Source organism: Zingiber officinale, chromosome 8B, assembly GCF_018446385.1.
Source record: "Zingiber officinale cultivar Zhangliang chromosome 8B, Zo_v1.1, whole genome shotgun sequence".
Taxonomy (NCBI): domain Eukaryota; kingdom Viridiplantae; phylum Streptophyta; class Magnoliopsida; order Zingiberales; family Zingiberaceae; genus Zingiber; species Zingiber officinale.
In genome coordinates, this window is record NC_056001.1 from 95,644,100 (window position 1) to 95,662,276 (window position 18,177).

Sequence of the window (18,177 nt, forward strand, 5' to 3'; positions counted from 1 at the left end):
GGGCAAAAATCACGCGTCCCTTGAAAAAAAATATCAAAACAATATCTATCATATTTTTTAATTTTAAAAATATTTTAATAACTAAAATTGTAATTATTATATTATAAATTTAATTTAATTTAATTTAATTTAATCAAAAGTTATTATATATAAATTATTTTTATCAAATACTCTTCATTAACTTGTTTAAAAATATTTATATTGATAATAAATATTTTAAATTAGTTAAAATTATTATAGCAGTTATACTTATTCTATTGTAGTAATTATATTATAATTGCTAATTTGTTATAGCAGTAAAAAAACATAATAGTATTTTTAAGATAAAAAAATATGGTGGATATTATTTTAATATTTAAAATATACATATTTTTCAAAACTGTTTCTAGTTCAATAATCTTATTAAAGCTTTAAAATAGGTTAACTCAATGTTTCTAGTTCAATAATCTTATTAAAGCTTTAAAATAGGTTAACTCAAAAAATCAATGATAAATGAAACTCATTTAAACTACTTATAATTACAAATGTTAGCGCTGGGTATCCAATTTATATCTATTAATATTTGAATGATCATCTTGATTGATCAGAGTAAATCAAAAAAGTATTCTACAACTCATTAGTTCTATATTTTTAAATTAATTATTTATTAACAAAATTTATCCATTAATTTATAATACCAATAGATTATTATAATCATATTGATTGACTACATTGAAGTAAACTTAAACTTCTCTTTTTATTTTATTTATTATTATTATTATTGTTATTATTATTTCGCTTATTATTTAAGACACAAATCATAAAATCTGAAGACAAATAAAATAGGAGATTAGTATTTTTTTTTTTTTTTTACAAAAAGTGTTGACCAACAGCATTGACCAAGAACAATCCAATCAACGTCAAAGTACACGTCAAAATGCAAACGTGTTCGATTCCCATTGGTCTGGAATATGTTAATGGAGCCTGATTGGAAGTGCTAGCGTACCAAGTCTCCGCTCCATGCTAAAGCGAAAAAATAACATACACCCGAATGGATGACGAACAATATTACCCTCTTATCCAATAGGTCAGTTGCTTTCCCCATGTCAGATTTCTACGTATGCGAATGATTTCGCAGTCCTTGTAAGTCTCGGGCCACAGACTGAGTGACTTGGAAGTCTATGTCCCGCTTAGTCGCTAAAAGACTAAAACGCCCACAGAAGTTGTTGAAAATCACAAAAGGGACACCTTTAATAGGTTTTTTTAAGAAATTTTGTTTTAGTAAAAGTTAAGTAGGAAAAGAGGAGCACAGATTTTCTGGATTATTTTTTTATGGTCTAAGAATATGTCACTCGTATTTACGATCTGATCATAAATGTAATCTGATCGTAAATGGTTGTGATCTTTTCTTAGGTTTCATCGTCCCCATCAAATTATAATTTTTGTTTGGAGCGGACGGTCGAAGGTCGTCCGAAGACCTCCGGTGATGAATAAGTGGTCAGGTTACTAAGCGCCAAGCGAGGGTGTTCTCTGAGCGGTCTCCAGCCGCCCGCTCCGAACAAAAATTATAATCTAATAGAGACGATGAACCCAAGAAAGAATTATAACCATTTACGATTGGATCACGATCATAATTTAATTGTAAATATAAGTGACATATCCCCTAGACCATAAAAATGATCCAAGAGATCCTGTTTCGGAAAAGAGACAATTGCTAAAGCTACTTTTTTGCCTTTTAAAAAAATATTTTTGGTTTTATTTCACTGGTGTGAGTGTTAAAGCTGTAATTTGTGTGCTTATACAAGGGCTTTTATGAGACTCCGCACTCTACAAATGGAAGGGGCACTACTTGCTCCGCGATCATCGGCATCGCGGCGGTGGCCGGCGATGGCGCAACCACACTTTTTAGTTGCTGCTTCGAAGCTTGAGCTTCGATGGCTGGTGCTGTCACTTGTGCTCTTCCTCCATGCCTCAGCTGTCGAGATCTTCTTCGAAGAGCGATTCGACGGTATCTTGCTCTTTTCGCATACCCTAATTTGACTCCTCCTCCGCGCTTTCTTTGTTTGTAAACGGTTTGGATCTTTTAATGTACTTCATTGCTTGCATGCTTCTACTTTCCGTAATCATTTATAGCTTTCCATTTTGGTTAGAGCTTGACATTTATTTTCCCATTTTGAGATACGACACAGGAGAGGGATACTTGAGAGTTAACTTATTTCCTTTAATAGTTATCTCAGCTATGCTATATCGAGTATCTGAAATCGAACTGTTGATCTGATCGGAGAGCGGAGGGACCGCTGGTTTTGATTTAATTAGGCCAAGAAAATAGTCCTTAAATAGGGCACGCGCAAATATTTGGAAGGATATTAAACATGTATGTGGGTTTAGATGATAAGTTGTCCAAGATGGTTTCGTTGAAAATTTATCTTATGTGTGCTGAAGTGTGAAATATTTGAGTTCTCTATATTTCTCTAACATCTAACTATCGTTTTATTGACAGTTATTTCCTAACTACTTGTGCTTTTGACCTTTTGTTTGTTTTTCAGTTGCTAAATTTCCAATGGTTATATATTTATATGTTTTTAACTAAATTGGAATTTTGACAAATATTTTTGTTGCTTTGGGAAGATGGTTGGGAGCAACGATGGGTAAAATCAGACTGGAAAAGGAGTGAAGGAAAAGCTGGTGTTTTTAAACATACTGCTGGAAAATGGCCTGGTGATCCAGATGATAAAGGTGTGAATTTTTCATTGTCATTTCCTCACTTAGTGTCTTTCTTTAAGTTGTCAACCTTTTTTTTATTATTCATCTCAATATAAAAAAAGATTGATAAATAAATTAATAAAAAGAAAAACTCTTTTTTTAAAAAAAAAATGAGCCTTCAGATTCTCAGTGTGACTAATATTTTTCTTCTTTTTTGTATTTCAGTGCTTATCTGATGAGAATGACCTTTCTGTATACAGGATTACAAACATCTATAGATGCCAGGCATTCTGCAATATCTGCAAAATTTCCAGAATTTAGTAACAAGAACAGGACACTGGTGGTCCAGTATTCTATAAGGTTTGAGCAGGACATTGAATGTGGTGGAGGCTATATAAAGCTTCTTTCTGGATATGTTAATCAGAAGAAATTTGGTGGTGATACTCCATACAGGTTTATTGGTTTCTTTAATATCAAATAGGTTTTGTATCTTTCATGTTGTGTACTATATTATCAATATTTATGATTATGCGATTGATGTAGATATTTTTTTAGTTAACCTCTTTTGAATTTGTTTAAATTATTAGAATAATATTAAATAATTGTTTATGGTAAAGACCAAAAAAGGGAGACCAATTAATATTCTTTGTTTTTCCTTTTGTTGTTGCCTCAATATTCTTTTTGAACTTGCACAAAAGTCAGCATTCTCATTGTTACTACGTTGGAACATTTTCTACTTATTAATATCACATATGCACTTTTGGAGTGGAAAATAGTATACCTGATGATATTTTTCTCATGCAGTTTAATGTTGGGCCCTGACATTTGTGGAACACAAACAAAAAAGCTCCATCTAATCCTTTCTTACCAGGGGCAGAATTATCCCATCAAAAAGGATTTACAGTGTGAGACTGATAAGCTTGCACATGTCTATACATTTATTCTTAGACCTGATGCTTCATATAGCCTCCTCGTTGACAACCGAGAAAGAGAATCTGGGAGCATGTATACTGATTGGGATATACTTCCACCTCGGAAGATCAAGGAAGTTAATGCTAAGAAGGTTGGAATTGGAGTCTATTGACACTCCTGAGAATAGTTGAAGTAAAATGAAATTACTCTTGTTTCTTTCTGCAATTTCTCTTATACATGCATTTTACTTTTGCAGCCAAAAGACTGGGATGAAAGGGAATACATTGATGATCCAGATGATATCAAACCAGAGGTTTGCCCAACATTCTAAAATAATTCTTTTTAATTTGACAAACATTGTCTAACTTTTTTTTTCATGTGGTAGGGGTATGATTCTATTCCCAAAGAAATTCCTGACCCAAAGGTGAAAAAGGTATTATTCCTGTAAACTGTAAAACTCATGTTTACAACACGCAAGTCCTGGTGTAGTTGTCATACTGTTTCAGGAGCTTGTAGCTCAATTTGTTTCGAAGTAGATCCTCTTTATTGATGATGAGTTGTCTTTTCATTATGGGGGTTAGTAATTTGGGATTCTTTATTCTTTTTATTTTTATTTTTTCAAATTAGCCTGACATGTGGGATGAGGATGAGGATGGAATATGGAAACCACCAAAGATTCCAAATCCACAGTACAAGGGGCCATGGAAACGCAAGGTGTGTAATTCCAATCTGAGCTTGATGAATGTAATGTCTTGTGTATGTATAATTTATAATTCTCATCCATGATTGAGTTTACAGAGGATCAAGAACCCAAACTACAAAGGGAAATGGAAGACCCCGTGGATTGATAATCCTGGTAAGATGAGCATAGCATCTGATTGCTGATAAACCCATTAGCTTAATACTAATTGTCATGTTTGCATTTTGGATAAATAAAAATTGATGCTAGTGAAAATTTATATTCATGAAAAATCTATTTTTTTTCAGATCTTCAGTTATCTTAGGAACTATGGATATGATCTAATAGAATGTGGATAATAAATTGTGCAAATGCTTTCATAAATTCTTCCATTATCAGAAGGAACTCAGGATGGGTGGGGGTTATCTAAAGGATTAAAAAGATGCTATTTCTGAGACCAATTAGGTGTAGTCATGCTTAAAGGTGATGCACATTAATAGGTAGTCGAGTTGAATCCATTAGAATGCAAGACGTAGAAGGAGACAACAAAATTTGTAGCATTATAAAAATCAATATAACTCATTCAAATATTAGAAGTGATAAAATCTTATATTGAACTTAATGGAGTGACAAGATGCGTGTAATAGCTGACCCCGAATAGTTGGGAGAAACCCATATGGTGATTGATGTCACGATGATGATGCCATGCTAGGGAAGTTTACCATGGGAGATGCATCTTTGTGTTTTCTCAGAGAATCATAAGTCTTGCTCAGAATCCCCATGCTTCTGTGCCATACAAGTTCAAAGTATTATACTGTCCATTGTTCGTCAGTGTGTTGAAACATGCTGTAGACACATACTGGACAGTGGTTGGGAGGGCATCTGTAGCACAATATCTCTGATGGCAGCTGTTATTCCTGATCGTGCACTAGATTATTTCTACCTATTTTCTTGAAATGGTATTGTTATCTTAGATGTTTGGTTTTCTGGGATGCATAGATGATGCTAGGATTCGTAGAGGGCGTTACATCTCTAATTGTCTACATCTGGGATATAGGAAATCTTTTGGATGAATAGTTGAATTGTCACTGCACATGTTGTGTTGCCATGTGATCTCACATCAAGAATTTCTCTTGTTACAAATCCTCATGGAGTTGTATCTAATTTGAGAATCACTATTTGAAAGGCTTCAAACTAGTAACGTCTATGGAAATTCAGTGTATCGAATGTGTCAAAATTTTCAAGAATTTGACGGTTGTGTTGGTTAGTTTTCTTTTTTTTCTTTTTTTGCTTCATGGGTTAAAAACAATTTTTTGAAGCATCCTAGCAAAATATTTCATGGTATAGAAACTATCAAATGGTAAAGTGTAATTCTATCTGGTGATTTAATTGTTACCTTTTCATCAGAGTTCGAGGATGACCCAGATCTATATGTGCTGAAGCCTTTGAAGTACATTGGCATTGAAGTTTGGCAGGTAAATTTCTTTGCTTGATAGCACTCTTGCTAAACTTGTCCTTCGATGATCCTCCTGCATCTGCAGAACGATACATAACATGCCAACATAATGACTATGCAGGTAAAGGCAGGTTCAGTCTTTGACAACATCCTGATTTGCGATGATCCTGATTATGCAAAGGAGGTTGCAGAGGAGACTGTTCTTAAGCATAGAGAGGTCAGTTTATCATTTACGCTTGGTTGCTGAAGACCTTCATTGGAATTGTTATTTAGTTGAATTTTCATCATGTATTTTCCCTGTGCCAGACTGAAAAGGAGGCCTTCGAGGAAGCCGAAAAAATAAAGAAAGCAAAAGAGGATGAGGTTATAACTCTTCTATTTTAACAAATTCCTTTTGTTCTACCTTCTATTTTCCTGAGTCACACCGAACTTTCTCTAGGTTTTCTCTGTGAAATCAAATGATATCCCTGTTGGTTGTTGATTTTGATTTCCTTTTGTGAACACCTGCTCATTAACAACGTTCGTTGCACAGGAATCTCAAAGAGCAAGGGAGGAAGGTGAGCGTAGGAGAAGAGAAAGGGGACATGATCGACGTTACCGAGACAGGGAGCGCTACAGGGACCACAGAAGGGTAGATTAATATCTTCCTTTTCTTCAGATCAGCCTATAATATCAGACACTTTCATTTTAGTTGATCCTTTTATATCATGAAATGCTTTTCTAACTCGGAAGTATCGGTTTGCAGCGTCATCATAGAGATTACATCCATGATGATTATCATGTAAGATCTCTAGCTACTCTTTCCTTAATTTCATCCTCCTCTCTCTCTCTCTCTCTCTTCATGATTCATCAAATGTGGTGATCATTTTACTACTCTACTTGCAGGATGAACTATGAAACCTTAAATATCATTTGTTCAACACCGCGAAACCGAATGATGCATCAATTCCCTGAACCGCACCATAGTGGGAGTACTGGAAATGAAATGATGCCCAATGCTTTCTAATTTAAACTACATTGGAAGTTTTGTAATTTTATGAATTGCTGTCCCTCGAAAAGGACTAGTTAACCTTGGATTGTATTGCATCTGTTTCTGTATGGCAACTCTCATGTGTAAGTTTGTCGAGCACTTTGAATCTTCAAACTGTTCAAGCTAGTTAATTCAAGATGGCGTATAATCTGATTGTCCTCTCGTGCTAAATTCAAGATTGCATCCGGGAGTGGGCGGTGTAAATGGGACATCGGGTGTCAATTAAAAAGATTATATCGGGGGAGTTTTCCTTTTTGCCCTCACAGACATAACTGAGTTAGCACTCGGATAGTAAATTATCACAAGAGATCGAATTTTGGAGGAATAATTTTCTAGGAAATAAAATTCGTCTTCTAGGAAATAAAATTCTTCCCATCTAAAATATTGTTTTGTTTGGTCAGTATGATTTATTTCCTTTCCGCATGCTTTGGGACGCGTTTGGATTCAGCGTATCATTTTTTATTATAAGATTGCAACACGGTCCGGCCCATGAATGAGTGGCCCACCGCAAGGCGCACGACTCTCAAACCATTCGCGATGGACCAAAAAAACGTAACGCTCTTCCCGGTGTCTCACGATGCCCGCGATGGATGAGCCATCCATTTCCAGCCGTTGGATCCCTCCACCTTCCATCGACGTCGCAATTGCTCGAATCGTTCGATAAAATTGGGAATGCGTTAGTCACCTCACCGAGGAATGTCAACCCACACCGTCTTGTTCTTCTTCCTCGTTGGGCGTCGTTTTATTACTTGCAGAGGCGAGCCCATGGCTGGTGTTCCTATCCCGCCAAGGCAGGAAGAAGGAATGTTTTAATGCGCGCATCAGTCCGGTGTGTTTCCTTCCCTTTTCTGAATCCGTGTAATGTGATGTGCTTATCTCCTCGCTTCTGTCACGCGCCTCATAGAACATCCATTGCGGCGACCCTCCGTCGTAGCCTTTCGGGTTTGCAGTCTTGAAGGGATCCAAGAAAATCCGATACTTGCAGTATTGTAGCGTTTACGGGCGTCATTTCGCTTGCTTTCCGAAAAGTCGCCACCTTTTCTCGCTTCAGGGTCGCCAGATCTCCCCAGTTCCTAGGGTTTTTAGGTTCTGCACGGTGACCCGTTTCTAGGCGGTGTGTTCGTGGAAAGGTGATAACTTTGCTTCGATTTTTTTTTTTTTTCCGTTCATGATGTTGTGGATTTTGGATCTTGAAAACAATATCTTATTTTTTTTATAAAAAAAATGCAACTTTGAGTTATTCACTTGCTAGACTTTTGATATTTCTTTCTGGTTATCTATTTCGCAATGGTTTCTCTGAGAAAGATGGTGCCTCTGTGGTATTTGAGCTTTCTAGATCCGGTAGTATGGACAAGGAGAAGTGGCCTGTACCTGGTGGAGGAGCAGTAGGAGGAGGTAATGCTGGTGGTTTGCCGCCCCAGTCCTCGAGATATGCCTTATTTGCCTCGCCTTCAGACAGTTGCAGAATTACAAACGATCCCTCCTCTTCTTCCTCCCAGCCACCTGATTCTGGTCAATTTGGTTACGTCACGCCATCTGATACTGGGAGGTTTAGCTACGATGTCAGCAGGATGCCAGATTGTCCTCCAAAAAATTCTGGCCACAGGCGAGCCCACTCTGAAATCCTCAGTCTCCCAGATGACCTTAGCTTTGGTAGCGACCTTGGTGTGGTGGGGTCGCATGATGGGCCTTCACTCTCTGATGAAACTGAGGAGGACCTCGTTTCCATGTTCATTGATGTCGAAAAGTTCAGCTCTAGTGCTACCTCTGCTGGTCTGTCCATTCGTGAGGCATCACCTGTTCCAGCTCTTCCTCAGGGTGACAATGTTCCCTCCGGTTCCAGTGAGAAGCCAAGGATGAGGCATCAACATAGCCAATCTTTAGATGGCACTTCAATAAAGCCTGAGCTTTTGATGGCTGGGGGTGAAGGGCCTTCATCTGTGGACGTGAAGAAGGCTATGTCAGCTGCAAAACTTGCTGAACTGGCTCTTGTTGATCCAAAGCGTGCGAAGAGGTTTCACATAACACTATTTTTTTACCATTTGTTTCATTGAGTGGCCTTGTTTCCTTCATCGATCCAATGCCCGAGTTTTACAGGATTTTGGCGAACAGACAATCAGCTTCAAGATCAAAAGAAAGGAAGATGAGATATATTTCAGAGCTTGAGCGGAAGGTGCAAACTCTCCAAACTGAAGCAACCACATTATCTGCTCAGCTGAGTATGCTACAGGTGTTTCCATTGATGATTTTTTGTTCTTTATTGATGCTTACTCTATGAAATATGAACTGGTGAAAATATGTCGCTAGCAGTTAGGCATGGCAACACAGTACCTTTACAATATTCAATGTTGAAGCTGAATGTTTGAAATTTACTACGTATGTGAGATATTTCATTTGCTTAGGAGTAGAATGCAGGATACTGATTGGCACCTTTTACATATATACTAAGCTCTTGCAATCATAATTCCCATTAATTTATACATATTATAAGGACCAAAAAACTCCAAATAGTTGATTGTACTCAGTCTTTCCTCATTATTTCCTTATCTAAGACTAGAGGTTATAACCTGACCATCTTTTAGTTGACACAATCAATTCATAGGCAGCTACATAATAGCCTGCCTAGCGGTGTATGGGTTACATGTTCTACATTACCACATATATCTCAAACAGGTATGGGATATTTAATGCAGCCGCATGTGGCTGGATAGCACAAAATAATAATGAGAAGAATACTTGAAATATTTGCTATTTTCTTTTTGATATAACAATCATACAAGTGTTTTCCTTTATGTTAAAATTTTAATGAAAATAAAGTAAAAAAAAAAGGAAAAATTACTCTCTTACAAAAGAAACAGAAATTACTGATATTTGCTTCTCTTTGGGACAAATGAAGCATTCATGAAATATGTGCACATGATACTATAAATGATCCTTGGCATTGATAGTTGGAACTAAAGGGTTGGTCCACTGTTCTTTTATACATAGATAATGACAAGCAGTGATGGCTTTAGTAGCCAGAGGATGGATTATAATATATTGCTATTAGTTGTCAGACAAAGAGAATGCCATAAAGCCACTGTGTCGGCTATAAATATTTCCCAAGTCTGAAATTTATCATAGTATTTTTCTTTGCTTCATCATATGTTGGAAACAATTTCCTATAATTTTTAACTGATCCTTGATCATAAGTAGCATCAAAATCTTTTATAAATAGACAATACACAGGACTTCAAAGCAAAGTTCGCTGATATCTTGACATTTTTTTGCCTATTTTATTTGTTGACTGTTCTGGAGTGAAACTCAAACCTTAGATGGAAATACTGATGGGACCATCATAAGCTGATCTGTTGTTGTGGTCTTTATAGAGTCTGTTTCCCAGAAGGGTTTTTACTAAACTGTTATATTTCCATTTTGAAATGATTTTTATATGATTTCCATTTGCAATCATGTATATCAAAACTAAACATTATTCTGGAGTGAAACCCAAGCCTTAGATGGAAATACTGATGGAACCATCATAAACTGATCTGTTGTTATGGTCTTTATAGAGTCTGTTTCCCAGAAGTGTCTCCACTAAACTGTTATATTTCTATTTTGAAATGGTTTTTATATGATTTCTATTTTGTAATCATGTATATCAAAACTAAACACTATCTGCATATCTTCTAAAGTTTGGATTTGTCATTTTAAAGCATATTTCTGCTTATTTTATTTAAAAAATATTTGTTGCTGCCGTTGAATTTAGGAAAAGAGACATTGTGTTGTATATATTGTAATCAGAGCTGGAACCTACTAACTTGTTACACAAGATAGAGTAACTCTTAGCAAAACATAGATTTAGAATCAACAATGATGATGATGATGATGTGTGTGTGTGTGTGTGTGTGTGTGTGAAATAAAACTTAGTTAATGGAGCATCCTGCCACTAATTTCTTTGACCTCAATCAACAAATGTGGGAAAACGTAATGACTAGGGTAATTTATCTTATCTAGGAGATAGTAGAGGGTCAAAGTAGGGTCAATTGAATGCTTGCGGTGGAAGAGAATATAAAACATTATGTGAAAAAGAGAATTGTGTAAGGAACATATTCATGGATAATAGAGGACCACATACAATTTATAATGTAACATATTGTAAGAAGTGCATCACCCCAAAAAGAAATGGGTGCATGCTTACATATTCTTAGAGTCAACTGAAAGTTAATTCTTGATTTACACTTCACCAGCTGTTACGGACATAGCTGAGTTGGTACTCGGGTGGCAGAGTTGCTTCATTGATTTACACTTCACCATTCTTTTTTGAGATGTAGGGGTAAGAAGATTAGTGAATAATATCAAGGCTCAAAATAAATGACTAAGGTATGAGAGAAGTACACTTTAACTTTGTTGTTGCTAAAAATTTATAGAATACCAAATTAAGTTTTAATCTTGACACAAAAAAGAAAGAAAATATAGCAAAAAAAATCAAAATGATCTTTCATTAAGAAACACCATGTGCTTTGAGAATAATCAACTCACATCTGAGAGTGGAACTTACACAATGTAGATCCCAACATCAGATTGGACCAAACAAAAAAAATGTGAAGATACACATTGATCGGCTCTATTAGGGAATGAGGATCTAGTATATGTTCTTAATTGCTATTACTCGCACTCAAGAGAAAATGACTAGATAGACTAGTTTTAAACATTAGAGACTTAGGTGACCATGTGGACTATGTATTCAAAGAAGTGAAGGAAACATAGAAGTGCAAAAGATGATGGAGATACAATTAGTAAGCACAACTTGCAAGAACTTAAGCTCTATGCTAATCAACTTTACTCGTCCTCAAATTTTGGTAAAAATATATTTTAATTCCGTATTGAGCTTAATAAATAATATAAGCTCAATGAAAATTTAAAGGTATAAAATATAGAGGATAGATGAAATAAAGGGGAAAGAGAGACATCTCCAATGCCCTTAGCCTATAAGTGAGTCACATTGCCTATTATGACATTGGTATGACATGCTGGTGATGTGAGATTTGAGAAAGACTATATGTTACCAAGAGTATACTTAAGGCTTCTAAATCTCGAGTCCAAAGGATGATTCCATATAATCCGACTAGAGAGATGACCTCGTGGGCAAAAGCGAGTTGCAAGGTGAAATAAGTTGAGAGATTTGTAACTCGAGAAGGGGTAGTTCTCAACTTAGTGAAGACTTGACCATTAGAACAATCCAATTGATCAAAGGATAGGGTTTAGGTTCGGTGATCATCTAGTGGTTGAGTCAACTACTTAGTTGATTCAAGTTGATCAGCCAGTGAACATCATGTTTCTATTCATGGTTGAGTTGATTGGGAAGTTGATTGACGGCTAAACTGAAAAGTTGGAAGTAGTCATTGATCTACAAAGTTGAGCGGCAACGGTTGAATGAGCGAAGGTCTACAATGAAACTAATTGACTGAGATAGCTGTTGGCATGCTAAAGCCCATAGCGATCAAGAAAATAGTTGACTGATGGTGGATCCAATCGATATCAGTTGACTGATCGGCTATGGTACAAAAGATAGAAAGTGAAAGATGAAAAGATTGAAGCTATAAAAGGAGGCCCAAGGGGAGCATTCAAAGGTTGGCCTTTAAGTTTATTCACTTTATTGTTCTTAATCTTACAAGCTCTCTCTTGTACTCATAGCCTTAATCTTCACTTTACTTGTTCCTTACCTTGTAAGAAGATTGTTGTAAAAGGTTTCTCCACCTTTGAAAGAAGTTCAAGGAGAAAAACTAGTGGGCTTTGGAGAGTGATTCGCCAAAAAGTCATAAGCTATGGAATGGGAATGAGGATTTTGAACCATATTATATCAATGTGTTAGTGTTGGTATGCTTGTTGTTTCTTATTTCGTTGTGCTAGGAGTTTGTAGTTGACCTTGTTAAGTCATTAGCAAGAGGAAGAGCATATTTGCATGAAGAGGAGTTTGTTGTTGGTGCAACGGGGACTGGCAAGAGGGGGGTGAATTGCCTGCAAATAAAAGTTACCCTCCTCAAAGCGTTTCAACTCTAAAATAATGCAACACTAAATAAAAGAAAGAGAAGTGAAGACAGAATTTTTAACCTGGTTACAACCAAGAGGGTTGTTAATCCAGGGCGATGGAAAGCGCAGTAAGAAACTCCTTCTTTGAAGGCGGAGAAGCCTTTTACACTTTGAGAGCACAGAGGTTGCTTAAACAGAGATTACAAGAGTTGGGTTTCGTATCAAATCGTTGTACTGTAAAGCTGCCCGAGACCCTCTTTATATAGTGGTTCTCGAGCTTATCAGATCACCTGATCCTTCGGGATCAGGTTTGACTCGAGAGGGATCGGTCGACCGATCCCCAGGTTCGGTCGACCGAACCTGCTATACCTGCCCAGCTTTCCGTCCAGGTGCAGTCTCTGTGGATCGAGCTATGTTCGGTCGACCGATCCTTTTGTTCGGTCGACCGATCGGCCAACGGTCTCCAGCTGAGTTGGCCCGATCAAACTGCTCGACTTGGTCTCTGGATTAGCTTCGGTTCGGTCGACCGATCAGGATGTTCGGTCGACCGATCAGCTCCACCAACGGTCAGCTTCTGACGTGGCATTCGACGTGTTTGCTGCGGTTGGCTTTGGTTAATGAAGGGTTCGGTCGACCGATCAGTAGGTTCGGTCGACCGAACCGTTGACAAGTCAACTCCCAGTTGACTTGCTCCGGTTCGGCTCCTTGGGTGATTGCGGCCCACCGGAATAGGGCTCACCCGAACCCAATTCCCGGCCTTCTCCTCGAGCAGGCTTCCGTCCGGCTTCTCGTCCCTCGAACGCCACGCACGTTCTTCTCGCTCCACCGGAGTACTCTTCTGCAGCTCTCTCGTCCTTCGGACTCACCGAGCCCGTCGGCTCCCTTCCCGTGCCGTCCTTCTCGCTAGCTGCGTCTTCCGCTCGACTTCCTGTGCACCTAAGTTCCTGCACACTCAGACACAGGGATCAGACAAAACGCAGGACCTAACTAACTTGATTGATCACATCAAAACTACCACGAGGTCCAACAGTTAAGTCATTAGCAAGAGGAAGAGCATATTTGCATGTTAAACGCTGTTCAGCCCCCTCTAGCCGTCTGGCCACTTTCGTTCACAGTCCTAATATGTGAGTGACTCTGATTCTGGCCAATAAATTAAACTTTCACTTCTAGCCATAAAGCATAATTCTTTCTATCCAATTTCTCCTTGGTGATTGTGATGAAGCTAGAAAGGCTTGAAAACCGTGGGGTATCAAGAAGGTAGTCATGGTATCAAACATTTTGGATTAAACTTTCTCTAGAGAATCCACCAAACAAGATAAATTTAGCTCTATATTTCTTTTCTTTTCAAAGAAAAATAATATTGCTGTAGTAATATGGTGGGGTGGGGTTTGATTGAATTGTCATTAGTAATCGATGAAACTTTTCCAAGTTGGAGTGGCAGGGAGCCATAGAGAAGGCCGCGTGGAGCTCAATAAGGAGAATGACAGAGGAGTTCAATAAGGGAGGTGAAATTGATTTCTGGTGCTTCCAATTTGCAGGGAGACGGAATGAAAAGGGCTTCTTAAGATTGGCAAGCCTTCAAAGTGAATATTTACTCATCTGAAAGGCCATCATTGGCGCATATAGCATAAAGATGACATTAGAGAACATCTTCTGATTCAACTACACTGGACAATACCATGGGGCTGCGCCTTGGCAGGTTGTATCAAGGTGGAGATATCACAGATCGAGACTTTAGCGGGTTTCCATGCTTTTGATCTCTCATTGAGATCGAACTGTGAGAAGGGAGTTCACGCTTGTGCAGAGGTGTGAGATAGTTAGGGCTTTGATATCATGTTACAGGAAAAGTTAAGTACCCTAGATAGTCCCATCACTCTCTCTCTCTCTCTCTCTCTCTCTCTCTCTATCTATATATATATATATATATATATCAAGTTAAAAAGTTGCAAGTGGACCTTTATATTTAAGTCCCTAGTAGGTCCATAACAGAGCCATTTGATGAATTACCTATATGTTATGGGTCAAGTTCAGTTTTGCTTCTTGTATTCATAGTACTTGGTGATTTGTGTCATTTCTTTGTACCTTCACTCTTGTTGAAAGGGCACTTTTTCAGTAGGTAGAAAATTATAGTTTGCTTAATCTGGAGTAAATAATTATCTTGGATTGTTGCAACTCGTGCATCTTAGTCTTATTGGACAAATCATAATACATTCATTTATGTTTATTAGCTTAATGTTTGTTATATTTGTTGCCATCTTCCAAATGAGTCGATAAATAATTTGCTTCTGTGCATTTCTTTTCATGGTTGATATTGGAAAGGATGAATTGTTTCAGATATGGAAAAAAAAACTTATTACTGTCATCTTTTCCTTGTACAGAGAGACACCAATGGTCTAACAGTTGAAAATAATGAATTGAAATTGAGATTACAGACAATGGAACAACAGGTTCACCTGCAGGATGGTAAGGTCCTCTTTTATGATGCATCTCTTGTTTCTTCTGCTAAATCATCTTTAGTAAATTTATTTTGTCACAATTTGTCTGTTCTTTTTCCAAGGGAAGTCAAAGTTGTTACTACTCTGCTTTGTTTCTTCATCTTTCGCACATCAATTCAACATCATAATCTGACATCAATGAGCCGACCGGTATTATTTGGTTAGATCATGGATACAATCCAATACTTCAAATCTAGTGGTGTTTGTGATGTGAAATTAATTTTTCATACACGGATCTGTGATTTGATATTATTATTCCATTGAATCTCCTCTAATGCGCTTGAATGCTTAGTTTAAATCGACCTTAATCTTTTCTGCACAATACTTCAAATTTGAGCATGTGCATGACAGAAAAACTTGTTCATTGGTGCAGCACTGAATGAGAACCTGAGAGATGAGGTTCAGCGGTTGAAGATGGCTACTGGCCAGATGTTGCCGAGTGGCGGCCAAATGATGAACTTTGCTTCGCCTTTTGGAGCAAACCAGCAATATTATCATCACAATCCGGCAATGCAATCTCTCCTGGCAACTCACCAACTTCAGCAACTGCAAATCCGCTCTCAGCATCCACAACAGCTGCAACCTCATCAGACTCAGCAACATCAGGTTCAGCAGCAGCTGCTGCAGCTGCGAACCCAGCAGCAACAACAACAGCAGCAACGGCAGCAACAGCAATCGACCACAGACCTGAGAATGAAAGGGGCGTCACTGCCATTGCAGAACCAGTTTGGAGAGGCTCCATCAGACGACAAAAACACTCATGAATGATGTTTAACTGGCTAGCCATCTATTTTTCTTGAGTCTTAACCGAGTAATGTTCTCTGTTTCTTGTTTTTTACAGAGCATAGGTAATTAAGCATGACAAGAACTTGGACGATCATAAAATTGCATATGGCAAGTCGGCCATTTTGGGAACTATTTGGGCACATGCTCTGGTACTTAGTCATTTCCAGCAATGCTATTTTAGTGTGGCTGCCCTATTTTGATAGGTTTGTTAATGCAATTCTTTTTAGGGTTTAAAGAGAAAAAAAAAATGTCCTCTCTTGATGAGCGTCCTTCGAAAATAAAGTAGGACAGAAAAATAAAAAAAATTACAGCTTTTTATCGAATCCAGTCATTTTCAAATTACCCAAATTACGTATCAATGTCAAAATACCCAAATTACGTATCAATGTTTTAAAATTATCAAATTGTGCGTCCACTTCCTGTTGTGTTCTGTTTTATCTCGTTCTCAAATTAATTCGACTAGAAAAATAAATTAATCGTTTAATTTTTTTTAATCGAATTAATTTTATTCTGTTTATAAAATCTATTCAACCAATTTCGATCAAAATTAGTTGATAGACTTAAAAATCTCGGAAAAATATAAAATAATTTTTATATATTCGTCTAATTCGTTTGATTATAAAAATGCTATCAAATATTAATTTGATTTAATATATTGAGAGTAATGATTTTTTGAACATGAATTAATTTTTCGAACACATTTATGTTCAAAAAATCATTATTTTCAATATATTTGATCAAATTGATATTTGATAGCATTTTAATAATCAGGAGAACTAGATGAACATCAGATCAAATCTTCTGTCCCCAACTTTCTCTGTCCCCGTGTCCCCTGTCGATCAGACGGACCAGATTACATCTTAAGGCATCATGACATCTTTAAGATGTGTGCAATATCCTCGTGATGTGCAAGGCATCCTTGAGATGTAATCTGGTCCGTCTGATCCGTAAGGGGACACGGGGACAGAGAAATTTGGGGACAGAGGATTTGATCTCGATGAACATATAGGAATTGGTTTCGTATCATTCCGAACTCTCTAGATCCATCAATTGATTTTGGCCGAAATCAACTGTTAGACCTAGAGACCTTGAAATGACATAAAACAAGTTCATATATGTTTATCTAGTTCTCCTAATTGTAAAAATACTATCAAATATCAATTTGACATAATATATTGAAAGTGATGATTTTTTTTGAAACTATGGTCAAATGAACTTAAATAAAATCAATGTAAGTTTTATTTAGGTTCATTCGACCAAAATTGGTTGATAGACCTAGAGAGTTCGGAATGAAGTGAAATTGGATCCTATGAGTTCTTCTAGTTCTTATGATTTATAATCATGTCCTTAAATATCAATTTGATCTAATATATTGAGAGTAGTCATTTTTTGAACACGAATTAATTTTTCAGACACATTCATATTTTAAAAATTACTGCTCTCTCAATATATTTGATCAAATTGATATTTGATAGTATTTTTACAATCAGGAGAATTAGACGAACACATAGGAACTGGTTTATGTCATTTCGAGGTCTCTAGGTCAATTAGCCGATTTCAGTCGAAATCGATTGATGGACCTAGAGACCTTGAAATGACATGAAGTCAATTCATATGTTTTTATCTAGTTTTTTTTATTGTAAAAATACTATCAAACATCAATTTGATTAAATATATATTGAAAGCAATGATTTTTTAAATACGAATTAGTTTTTCGGTCACATTCATATTTAAAAAATTATTGTGTTGATAATTCTAAATGCATGAATTAAAACGAATTAATACGATAAATACTTACAGCGATCTCTCGTAGATCTGCAATCGACGATGGCAAGACTCGCTGTCAGAAGAACGATCACAAGATCGGAAAGCTCTCCGTAATTCCACAAACCAAATCTCATCGCCTTAGATATTCTCTTTCTCTCGTTCTTATCTTTTTTTCTTACCCTCAGAATGATCCTTGGATGCACCCTTTATAAAGGGAAATAACCCAGAGGTATAATGGACTTTTCCATTAAGAGTAGTGGGGAACATGGGCATGTTCCAACATTACCACTTTCCCTATTTCCTGCATCTCCCACTCGTCCAAGGTAAGTCACTAAGACTAGTTCATTCGGTTAAGTCA

General features: G+C 36.9%; 2 protein-coding genes across 3 annotated transcripts; both read left to right on the forward strand.

Annotated features, from left to right (window-relative positions):
- The first annotated feature begins 1,826 nt into the window (after window positions 1–1,826).
- Window positions 1,827–6,895, forward strand: LOC122015580 (calreticulin-3-like). The gene is made up of 14 exons (XM_042572555.1): window positions 1,827–1,987; window positions 2,608–2,715; window positions 2,943–3,135; window positions 3,487–3,745; window positions 3,851–3,907; window positions 3,980–4,027; window positions 4,222–4,308; window positions 4,393–4,450; window positions 5,681–5,748; window positions 5,851–5,946; window positions 6,036–6,092; window positions 6,262–6,360; window positions 6,475–6,510; window positions 6,615–6,895. Exons 1-14 carry the CDS (start codon window positions 1,867–1,869, stop codon window positions 6,624–6,626), a joined length of 1,299 nt encoding a protein of 432 aa, XP_042428489.1. The 5' UTR covers window positions 1,827–1,866; the 3' UTR covers window positions 6,627–6,895.
- A 556-nt stretch (window positions 6,896–7,451) lies between these two features.
- Window positions 7,452–16,181, forward strand: LOC122015581 (probable transcription factor PosF21). Of its 2 annotated transcripts, XM_042572557.1 has the most exons (6): window positions 7,452–7,588; window positions 7,664–7,889; window positions 8,096–8,773; window positions 8,857–8,989; window positions 15,150–15,234; window positions 15,640–16,181. In XM_042572557.1, the coding sequence occupies exons 3-6, from the start codon at window positions 8,106–8,108 to the stop codon at window positions 16,032–16,034; spliced, it is 1,281 nt and encodes a 426-aa protein (XP_042428491.1). In that variant the 5' UTR covers window positions 7,452–7,588; window positions 7,664–7,889; window positions 8,096–8,105; the 3' UTR covers window positions 16,035–16,181. The 2 variants fall into 2 exon arrangements, with proteins under 2 accessions (XP_042428491.1, XP_042428490.1); XM_042572556.1 differs by having other exon boundaries at window positions 7,452–7,889.
- The last annotated feature ends 1,996 nt before the right edge of the window (window positions 16,182–18,177 follow it).